Below are 12,381 nucleotides of genomic sequence, written 5' to 3'. Positions count from 1 at the left end.
GTTTTATTCGCCGCATCAGGTCATGCCATACCTATTCGATTGATTGTCGTTTCTTTTAAGTCGTTCGTGAGTTATAGCGTCGCAAACATGGAGCAAAATAAAGAGAAAATACGGCATATTTTACAGTACTACTACGATAAAGGCAAAAATGCATCTCAAGCCGCCAATAAAATTTGTGCAGTTTATGGACCCGATACAGTTTCCATTTCCACCGCACAACGATGGTTTCAACGTTTTCGTTCTGGTGTAGAGGTGGTCGAAGATGCGCCACGCTCCGGAAGGCCTGTCGTCGAAAATTGCGATAAAATCGCTAAATTGGTCGAAAGAGAGCGGCATAGTAGTCATCAAACCGTTATAAACCATTTGAAGAAGCTTGGAGTCAATAAGAAGCTCGATGTATGGGTGCCACACGAATTGATTCAATAAAAATACCGCAAGACTTTTTTGACAACCCATTATATGCCCACACATTTTCAATAGGGTTTGCATCGGGCGACTGCGACGGCCAATCCAATGTAACGATGCCAGATGGAGTTTTCCCCTGAGTACAGAGCTTGCTATGGTGTTTGGGATCGTTGTCCACCTGCAGAATCCAATCTTCATTTTTTCTGATGAACCATCGTTTGGCAGATAGCAGTAAAGCCTTTTTGTAGATTTTTATCATTTTCTCGGCCCCAAAGATGCACCTTTATTCCATGTTTTACGGTCCGCTGAACAAGCCTATTGGTGGAAGTTGACCAGGCTCGCGTGAGGACAGAACGTGCCCATATAGAACATTCATCAGTAAAAATGACATTTTCAAAATCTCTATCAATATTCTCATGCGCCCAAGCGAGTCGCTTTGTCACAAGTTTTTCAGTCAACAGCGGCTTCTTCATTGTGTGGCGCCATTTCAGATCATGAGTATGAAGAAGGGTTTGGATAGTTTCGTAGGATATATCTAAACTTCTTGCCATTAATTTTGCTTGTTCTTGCCGCAGTATTAAAGCAGGATTCCGCGAAAACAGATTCACTATCCTTTTTTCATCCTTTTTCTTCACTTTTCCTATCGAACCACGTTCTGTTAAATCATCGACATTTTTAGCCACTTTATATCACTGTAACCGCTTCTATACAAATGCCTTCGACTTTCTCATATATTTAGCAGCCACTGGTTGCGACATTTTGGGACCTTTCGAGTGGATGCAAAGGAACATAGCCTCAAGGCGCGACGCGTACTTAGCACTCATGGCGTTTAACATGATTATCTTTCAAAAGATCAACGCCAACTGAACCTTTATTGAAAATGCATTAAGGACAAAGCTTCACACTATCGGCTCGCGAAGGAATTAGAACGGAATCTTTCATTAACTGTCGGTAAAGTCGACCACGCTCTTACTTGACAGACTGTATATGCTATAGTGATACGATCTGAACAATTTCAACGGATATCTCAGTTTTGCCTTGGATAATAATTCTGGCCAAAGTCGTGAAGATATCACATCAAATAAAAAAGATTTCCATACAAAGTTTGATATTTGATTTTCATCGATCAATTTGTATGACAGCTATGTATATGTATGTCACAGGGGCCCGATATTCGTGCTCCGACAAATGAGCGGTTTCTGGAGTAGAAAAGAACGTGTGCAAAATTTCAGATCGTTCTCTCAGAAACTGAGGGATGAGACTCACTGGGTCGGTAGGCTTTTCCAGCTTTTAGTAATGCGAATACCCTTCCTATTTTTTTCACACGGGTATGTGATAGTTGATCAGTGACAAATTGAGGACTTTGATGAGATAGCTTACTCCCGTCTAGCCAAGCTGTTTTAGCATCAGCATATTTATTCCATCTGGAATTTCGATGTTTAATTTGTTGATCGTACACTGAGACTCATCGTTGGTAAAAGCAAATGTTCCGCAGTCTTTTGGCATCTCCATGTTGAGATTCGTTATGCGACGTTTCCTTGTAGGTTTTACAAACTTCCTGGTTAACTTAGTAATCCCTGTTCAAGATAAAAAATCCGTTTAACATAACTATTTCTGTAATAACCTGCTTCAACTGTACGCCACCAAAGCCAAAACAACAAAGCATAACGGTAAATTCCAACACTAAACGACTCAGCAATTGCAGAAAACCACTTTCCAAAAATCAGCTTCTTAAATTCAAACGCCAAGCTGCGCCCTCACACACACACACACATATATATACACACACACAAAGAAATTAAAAAATCTAAGTTAACCGCTAATGCAGAAAAGAAAAATTTGCAAGCATAAAAAAAGAAAACAACCAATATTGAGTCACATTAAGTAAAATTAATTAAAATAAAGTAGAAAAGTATGCAGTACATTGAAATTAATCGCTTACACAAATTATCAAATACAAATTGCGCTCCGATCAAAACTAATTACTACAGTTCCATGTGCCTCAAATTCAAATCATGAAAAATATATATATTGTTATTTTTGTATTGTTGTAATTATGTAATTATCTTTTTATTATTTTGTATAATTTCTTCTTCTTTTCTTGTTCTCTCCGTTTGCGACGTTAACAAACACATACTAAATTGACAGCTTCGTGCGCTTACAATTTATCGAGGTATTGGGCCAAGTCGGGTAGACCTTCCTTCAAACCCTTACGTTTACGTGTATCCTGTACAATCTGGTATGGTTTGCTGCTGGGTTCGCACGGATCACCGGGCAACACTTGCCAATGGTCGAACACGCATTGTGGGAAAGCTTGTCCACCAGTGTTGGAACGTAAATCGGCGGTGAAACCGAACGATTCGTTTACGGGCAAGTAAGCCTTGACCACGAACATAGGTGTGCCAACAACTTGAGCTTCTTCGAAGACATGACCACGACGTCTATTCAATACACCGTAGATACCACCAACAGCAACTTCGGGACATTGAATTTCGCACAAGTAAACGGGTTCCATCAAACGTGGTCCAGCTGTGATAGCTGAAGCGTACAAGCAACGACGAGTTGTTGGAATGATTTGACCACCACCACGATGGATAGCATCAGCGTGCAACGTCACATCATAAATGTTGAAACGTACACCACGCATGTTTTCTTCAGCCATGATACCTTCCTTGGATGCCCATTGGAAACCGGCAACAACGGAATCCTTAATTTCATTCAAGTATTGCACGGATTTGGTACAATCCAAAACGAAGTTAGGGCCGGTACCGTCAGGACCGAAACACCAGATCTTACGGGCTTCTGTCACATCATAATCGTATTTCTCGGCCAAGTAACGGGCACGAAGTTTGAAATCGTCCTTGGAGCTGACATCACCGTTGTCAATGTCCTCGGGCAAACCGTCGGGCATGGGCAAAGCTTTCATCATCAGACGGTTATGCTTGTTGGGCGATTTGGACAAGCACATTTGGTTGGATTCCTCGAATACGGTTTCACGGTATGATACAACGGGGTCGGATTTCTTCAATGGAATGCAAGCGTGATCTTCTTCCAAATCCTTCAAGCAAATTTCCAAATGCAATTCACCGGCACCAGCAATGATGTGCTCACCGGACTCTTCAATGATACATTGCACCATAGGATCGGATTTGGCCAAACGCTTAAGACCTTCCACCAATTTGGGCAAATCAGCTGGGTTCTTAGGCTCGACGGCAACACGCACGACGGGTGACACGGAGAATTTCATCACCTAAAAGCGAACAAAGAAATGCAAAAATAATTATAAAATATGCTTTAAAAATAAATCGAATGCAATCGAAAAATAAAAAAAAATCAGAAAAAACACTTCGCTCATTACTTTTCAGAACAGGTCTGTGTAAAATTAACATCATAAAACAATTACTACTAGAAATTTATAATAATTGTCGGAGCTCACCTTCATGTTGTGGGCATCCTTGAAAGTGGTGATGGTACCGGTCTTGACCAAGAATTGATCGACACCGACCAGACCGCAAATGTTACCGGAAGGCACATCTTCGATGGCTTCAACATAACGACCCATCATCAAAATTGTACGTTGGATGGCCTTTTCGTACAAATCTTCCTTCTTACCGGGCACATAGTTGGGGCCCATGATACGGCACTTCTGGCCAGTAGCGACCTTACCGGAGAACACACGACCGAAGGCGTAGAAACGACCCTTATCGGAAGTCGGTACCATTTTGGAAATGTACATCATCAATGGACCTTCAGGATCACAGTTCTTAACGGCGACGGCAGCTTCATCGTCATGTGGACCCTCGTACAACATTTCCATACGGTATTTCTGAGCAATTACAGGTGAAGGCAAGTGAATGGCAATCATCTGAAGCAAAGCTTCACCAGCTGGCAACCAGGTGCGCATAACAACCTTAAGGAGGGCTTTACCATCCTTGTCCTTATCTTCGTGCTTGATGGCAACACCGATCTTTTCCAACAAGGTACCGATTTCTTCCTTCTTGTAGTTCATGATAGCATCGAACACTTTGTAGATGGGGTCCAAGATGTACATACAGAAGGAGCGCTTGTTATCGGCTTCCTTTTGTTTTTGCCATTTCTTGGTCTTGGCGTTGAAGAAGTTCTCACCCCATAGACTATAATGAAGACGAAACGCAAAATTTGTATTAATCACTAAATAACGAGAACAAATGAATTTATAGATAATAAATAATCTCCTTCATCTTATCTGTGCCACACCCTAATTATCACCGTTTTCCAACACTTTATTTAATTATTTCGACAAATCTTCAGCTCATTCCGATTGAACATTAAGAAAGAGGTTCCAGAACAGCGTTGCAAAGCGTCGATCTTGGTGCCACTGAAACAGCGTACCTGTTTGATCTGCTTTTATTGAAGTTGCACTTGTAGCACGGTCATTAGAAATAGACCTATTTGAACAAGTCCAAATTGAGCATATCTCTTGCGTGCAACACAAATTGTGCTAAAAGCATTTCCTCTCCTTAATAATTTTCCTCACCTTATAAGCTACTTATAATTAACGCTAACCTCAAAATTATGAGATAACATAGCTTACAGACTTACCGGTTCATTAGCTTGACGACATCGATCTTGAATTTCTCTGAGTACATTTCGGAGAACTGCTTAAGAGTGAAAGCCCATCCGTGAAGACCAGAACCGAAACCGACGGAACCCTTGGAGGGGTCAACACGCACTTCACCCATTGGGCCACCATCATCGTTGTAAGTAGCAATGATGACGTTCACGTTTTCAACGATACGCTGGAAAGTTTGGTACAGTTCTTCAGCGTCCAATTGCAATTCAAGCAAAGCGCGGTCCATTTTGTTCATGAACAAAATTGGCTTAATACGTTCAGCGATAGCTTGACGCAATACAGTCTCGGTTTGCACACATACACCTGAGACGCAATCGACGACGACCAAGGCACCGTCAGTTACACGAAGAGCAGCAGTTACTTCAGAGGAGAAATCAACGTGACCGGGTGAATCGATCAAATTGATCAAGAAACCTTTGCAGTCCTTTTCACGCTGATCAGCATGGGTGATGAAAACAAGATCCTTGTCTTCAACTTCGAAGTACATAGAAATGGCACTGTTGAAATGCAAATATGTAATTTATTAATTGTAAAATGATTAAAAAATATAAAACATAATATTTATAAATATATGTATAATTCAAACTTACGTTGACTTGATGGTAATGCAACGTTCCTGTTCATCCTTACGGGTGTCAGTGAAACGGGTTTCACCAGCCTTGGCACCAGCAATAATACCGGCCTTCGACACCTACAACAAAAACGAAAACACCTAATGTTATTAAATCAGGTTGTGAAATAGGCATTTGTGACGTCATAACACGAAAAGGGAAAGTGCATGCATATCAAATTGTAATGATTTTACTTACCAAGGAATCGGTCAAAGTGGATTTGCCATGATCGACGTGAGCAATGACGGACATGTTACGGATGTTCCGTTTCTTGTCCATCAAGGCACGGATTTCGTCGACTGTAAAGTTGACCTGTGTACACACACACGTACAAAACCATCACGCCATCAGCACATACGCAGCAATAAATTTATATGGAAAGGACATAAGTAGATATATAAATATTAATATCAGCTAACCAATAAATGCATTTTCATGCATGGAAAACAGATTTTTCAGCTCTAAATTTAAAAATGTTGGCCTTGAGAGTTTCCTTTGTACAAAACTGCATACGTCATACGGTTGACCCGATGAAATTATATCGTCGATACCTCGTATACGCAAACGAACACACGACCTTCGCCATTATGTAGCACATACGATTTGGATTAAGATTTTATAAAACCAATTTGCATAATAAAATGCACAATTCCGTTCAAGATAATATGCACATTTAAATGTTTAGAGCTGTTACTTTCTGTTTTGCATTAGTTTTGAAATATTTTTTACATACCATTTTGGATGTTTAATGATTTTTCTGACCAACTTTTAAAAACACTACACGCCTCTAGTCGTGTACTTGACAAAAAGAACGACGAACAAACCCACCACCTACAGCTCGGGCACCTAACCAATTCAACACGTTTTTCGGAGTCAAAGTGTTGCCAACGCTCTTTTCACGCATGGTTGCATTATATATACACCTTTCAAACACTGGGTGACATTGTCAGCGTTTTTAAATATTCTCCATGAACGACTGCTGTACAACTTTAAATAAATCGTGGATAAAAAAATGTTAATTGAATTAATTTTTTCTTTGCACTATATGCTTTTTCGACTAACTCTTTTCCACGCAAGGTAGTAAATAAACAAATATAATCTGTTTAACAAAATTCAAAAGAAATTATTAAACGGCAACTACTGGTGAGAGAGGTGAATTTTAGGTTATACCTAAAATCGCCACACACTGTTGCAATTTTTTAAACAATTTATGGTAATCCATGTAGGATTAGAATAATTTCTGATATGGAAATGTACTGATATTGGATTGCAATATTATGTGGCACTATACTGTGGAGAAAAATTTTAATTTAAACTGATTTCTTAGGAGTAGAAGCGATATATAAGCAAACGAATGGATGAAAATTATGGGGTGATATGAATCCCATATTATACTGATCATAACACCTGTGGTAATTTTAAATTTAATTTTGCGTTATACTCTATTTTTATGTAATTTCTTTGACGACAGTCTGATAGTTCACGATCTGCATAGTTTAAAAATTTCGTGACCTTTCTCAGAAAGGTTTACAGTTAGGGTAATATTTTATGCACAAATCATAATTTATTTTTATTAAGAGTTTCAACAAGTCACAAAATATGAAACAATTGGAATTACATATATTCGCCGAATATGGTAGCTGGTATAAAAGTGATCGCTTTGTACAACAAATATTTAAAAGCAGTACAAAAAGGGTATATTCCAAAAACCAATTATATATAAATACCCACAATGTAATCGTCCTATATGATTACTTTTCAAAGATGACAGCTTTCGTCAAGTGGTTGAACTTGAAGCCAATTGTTTGCTGGGTGCCATGTGACAATCAACTCGAAAAGGAAACAAGAATTAAGAAGACAGAAGAATATAGTTTGAATTTACATAATATTCCAACATCTTCTCGTTTAAAGCAAAAAAACAAGGAAAATTGTTTATTTCATTTCGCTCCCGGCCAACGCAACATATTCCGGTTGAATTCAAAATTGCATTTTTGAGATTTACAAAATAAGCAGAGAAAACAAAATTCCCTTTTAAGTGCGAAGAAAAGCTATGAAAAAGTGAAAAACGAGAGCAAGAGGACGGCAAAAAATTACAAATGTTGAAAAGAAAACTTTTGTAGGAAGAGAAGTGCGTAAGTGAAGTGCAAAATAATCAAGAAATAACTAGACAAGGAATAAAACATAGAAAATAGCCAAAATAATATTAAAACTAAATTATAGCAAATGCTTATTAGAAGTAAGAAGAAGTGAGGAAAAGAAAACATATTCATCGAACACTAATTTCGATTCATCAATAGACAAAAAAAAAAAGAAAGCAAGTGGTAAAACAGAAACAAAAACTTGAGCCAGCGAGGCTTCTACTGAATACAATAAGACGAAAAAAAACCAACCAAACAACCAACGCGGCAGAGATTTGCTACCAAAGGCAGAAAAGAAGCAAAGCAGAAGTAGCTTAACGAAGAAGCAACAGTGGTCGTGGTGGGAATGCTGGAGCGGAGCACCCCCACAGCAGCAGACCACCTCAATCAAAATTTCCAAATATTTTGTTATTGTTTTAATCACATAGAACCAACACAAAGATAAATTTTTCGTTTTTATTGCGATATTGATCTGGATTATTAAATTAAAAGATTTGGCAATAAATTAAAGTATTAACATTTTACCTACGTCTGAAAATAACATGAGCAAAGCGTGCGAACAACTACTGCAGTGAGTCAAACAGGTGAGTTGTATGGTGGGAGCGGCATACGAAAACTAAAAACATATTTTACTGCCAAAAAATATGGATTGTAGATTGCCAACAATGCAGTGGTGCAACTAACCATATTTTTTAGTATGTACAAAGACATAATATGTATACATACATAGAGATACATGTACAATGTATATACATATATGTATGCATATATAATATCAGCTGGCAATTTCGTTAAATATATATAGTAATATAATGTTTCTTTCCTTCGTCCCATAGAATACTAGCTGCCTTAGCTATACTGCATCAGAATTAGTCAAACATCTGTTGCCGCCAACACCATTACAGTCTCCTCGGCCACACTATTAACTTTGATCAACGAAAAAGTTGGTGTACATCGCTTTCCGCAGACACCACCGCCAGCTAGTGTATCAGTATCAACATCGTTGCTCTTAAGCAAATCAACTGCAACAACTACAGCACGCACTTGGCGGACATATCCGCAAACGTTTACCAAGGCATTACGCACCACAACTCGACGCTCTGTGCCACCGCCATCCAAGCGTGCCGCCACCGCTGTCGCTGCCAAAGGTGCAGCTAACAATACTGCAGCCACCATGGCCTGGACAGAGGTAAGTAGTAAAAATGCATAATTATCAAAATTTTAATATGTGTATGTAAAATGTAAATAAATTAGTGGCAAGCCGGTGCAGTGTGGCGGAGTTTATGAGGAAAATGTGAAGCTATAATACCCTTCACAAATGTATTTTTTATGGCATAAAAGGGTATTAAATATCTGTTCTATGTTTTTGTTCGGTCAGTTTGTTTAGAAGATATACGCTCAGGTTATCCGATCTGAAGAAAATTTAATATGACAAAGAAAAACGGTTTCCGAAGAAGGACTTGAGTTTTATCCGCCAGTTGTTATTTAAGCTATATGCTATAGTTGTCCAATATTGGCGACTGTGTCAAATGAGCAGCTTCTTGGTGAAAAAAAATCGTATCAAACTTAGTGTACCTTAATTTATAAATATTCAGGGTATAAAAATTTGTGTGGACAATGTGGCCATTTGCTTACAGGTGTCTAAAAGCTTTGGTGATAAAATAGTTTGCTTAGTACTTCAATCATGTAATCAGCATTTCGACAACAAGAAGTAATTCATTTACTTTGGTTTTTATATAAGCGTAGCGTATGCTCCGATATTTGAATTTGTTCAAAGCGAAGCCGGTGTTTGTTTCTTATTGCATTATGCAATATGTTTGTATGTACGTATTCATATGAATTATTTTTATTAAATGCCGTGAACCGAATTATTGTTTAACTATTATTTTTTCCATGCGCCGTTATATTGTCAACTGAGGCACCTAAAACAATAACAAAACAGCTTGTGTTGTTTGATTTGGAAATAAACATATGAGTCAATAGCTTATCATATCAACTTATTTTATCAAAACTGTGGAGGAGTGGAATTAAATACACAAAATCATCAGTTGTAAGCAATTTCAAAGCTTTTCAAAGGTTCATTAGATTATAAACTGTGAAAGTTGACTGCTTGCGTATTAATGTTATAGTTTAATTTATATGATGTATCGCGAAAGTAACTTCATTTCATATAATTTAGATAAACGAAGCAAGGTAAATAATGTGTAACCTCAACAACAGCAAGAATATAAAAAATAACTTTAATTGGGTTAGAGTAGTAGCTTATCAACTTGTAACAACGCGCTGTAAATATGGGCAATTGGTAGCTGTTAAAAAACAAGCATTAAAATTTGAGAAAACCTTAAAAAAAGTATAGTGTCTTGTAATTTTGTTGCGACTTCACACTACTTCGCTAGTGTTTCCAACTGATAATGTGTTGCAAGAGTCGCAGTTAGTTTTCCGGCACAGCTGCTAGAAGGCAGCATGTTTTTTCTCTGTACACAAAATAGTTGAAATCGTAACGCGCGCTTGTCATACCGAATTAAGTGTCACGTAGTTGTTTTACCAGCTGAGTGACAGCGTGCGCAACTGAGTACCCGTTGCTCGGAGTACGCCAGTCAAGCATTCTGTTCATAGTACTTCTGGTTTTCGCCTCATCGTTTTCTAACGACAGGTTTAACTTGCGCACTACCATCTAAGTGAGAGCGGTTAGCACTATTGCGCCACCTGCCGATGGAGCGCGCTTCCGATGCCATAGAAAATTACACAATGCAATGCGCAGTCATGATAGATATCTAAATGCTACGTTCACATACAGACACAGCTTAAAGTGCATGCAATAAGATATATACTACACTTTTTAATTGCGCAATGAAATATTTCATATTTATAGTGCACTTAATTAAAAATAGATACGGTTGTAAATTTTATTTACGGTATTTTAAAAAGCTTTCAATAATGCAAAGATTTATAGTTGATAAATATTTACATATGAACATACATATGCATGAAATATTCCAAATACGTCGTTATATATATTTTTTTTTAATTTTTGCTTGGGAGAGTTTTATTGATGTATGTACATATGTTTGTTAAACAATATTTGCATATGCTCATATGTATGTATGTATTTAGAATATTTCATACAAAATAAATTAAAAAAAAATAATTGTAAATAGAAAGTTTTAGTTCTTAATATTTTCAATTTATTAGTTGGACACTTCAACATATTATATCTCACCTAAATTGCTTAGGAAATGGGTTAAACGTTGTTGTTGTTATTGTAATTCCTGAAGTAATTTCGAGGCATGGTGCCGGGTTGACAGTCCTTGGTCGGCTAAACATCCGAGTCCGTTCCGGTTACTTAGACCCAACTGTCGTGGGAACGTGATTGAGTTAAATGTCGGGAATTATGCCATAAATATTATTTATTTATATGCGCTTTGTTTTCTATAGAGCTTATCGATCAAAATGACGATAACGAATTTTTTATATGAAGGGTATTGTAGCTTCAGTGCAACAGAAGTAACGTTTGTTTCTGGTTTCTAACTGAGAAAAAACATAGCATACTTTTAGGGTTGTATTGAAATTTCAAGCCTTCATAAAGGAATTGCTTATGGCATAAAAGAGTATAAAAAGAATTCTATCTTAATTTTGTTCAATCAGTTTTTAAGGTTACTATATGCTATAGTGCTCCAATTAGAACAATAGCTCGGAGGTTGTACCGATAGCTTGGATAGTACCAAAATTCAAGTGTCAAATAAAGCAGTGTTTCGAGCTACATATATGTTATAGTAGTCCGAAATTTCAGATCGATATTTCAAAAACTAAGGGACTAGTTCGCCTATAGACAGACGGACTCTGCTTGTGATGCTCATCTTTTACTACATAATATACATATAGACTTTAAAACGTCTCCGACATTTCCTTCTGGTTGTTATAAACTTAGTGGCAAAGTTTGAGTTGTGATATAACTCAGGAATGCGCCTAAAAGATACTATAATAATTGCAAACATATAATTTTCCATCTCGATACATATGGGGAATGCCTGTGTGTATTTATAAGGTCAAGTACATATATAGTTTAATATAGATACATAAAACATAGGTCATATTTTACAGTCAAAAAAAGTGGAAAAGTAAGCCATTATCGACCTCTTTTATGATATGAAGCAAGCTCAACTCACAGCACAAGGTTGAATGTTATGAACATGATTTCATAACATACTTTTAGGGTCATATTGCAATGTTCATATTTTAACCGTGAGCCCCAGGATTTACCGATTTCTTTTTTAAGAAATAAACTCAGTCCATGGTAAGCCTAAATGATATACAAACAATTTCATAGTATACTTTTAGGGTTATATTGCAATTTTTAATTATAATCGTGAATTTTAGGATTTAAATAAAATTTCAAAGTGGCTCTAGAGAAATAAAGGATTTCCCGTATTCGTTTTTGGGAACAAGCTCAATCCATATTAACTTTGTTTGTTATTCAAACGATTTCATAGCATACTTTTAGGGTTATATTGAAATTTCTAACCCTGAACATCAATATTTTAATAAAATGATGTTCTTTTTTAAAGAAACCAACTTAGTTCATAGTCGATAGCAAGTCTAAATGTTGTTTAAACTA

At 37.1% G+C, this 12,381-nt stretch overlaps 1 protein-coding gene across 1 annotated transcript; it reads right to left on the bottom strand.

Moving 5' to 3' along the window:
• Positions 1 to 2,434: 2,434 nt before the first annotated feature.
• Positions 2,435 to 6,518, bottom strand: LOC105222162 (eukaryotic translation elongation factor 2). Its single transcript, XM_011199373.4, has 6 exons — positions 6,362 to 6,518; positions 5,827 to 5,940; positions 5,608 to 5,708; positions 4,987 to 5,514; positions 3,842 to 4,538; positions 2,435 to 3,655 (listed from the first exon to the last, which is right to left on the bottom strand). The coding sequence occupies exons 1-6, from the start codon at positions 6,362 to 6,364 to the stop codon at positions 2,564 to 2,566; spliced, it is 2,535 nt and encodes an 844-aa protein (XP_011197675.1). The 5' UTR covers positions 6,365 to 6,518; the 3' UTR covers positions 2,435 to 2,563.
• Positions 6,519 to 12,381: the final 5,863 nt, after the last annotated feature.

Source organism: Bactrocera dorsalis, chromosome 1 (assembly GCF_023373825.1).
Source record: "Bactrocera dorsalis isolate Fly_Bdor chromosome 1, ASM2337382v1, whole genome shotgun sequence".
Taxonomy (NCBI): domain Eukaryota; kingdom Metazoa; phylum Arthropoda; class Insecta; order Diptera; family Tephritidae; genus Bactrocera; species Bactrocera dorsalis.
Note: the sequence above shows the minus strand (reverse complement) of the source record. Positions and strands in the feature narration are given on the sequence as shown.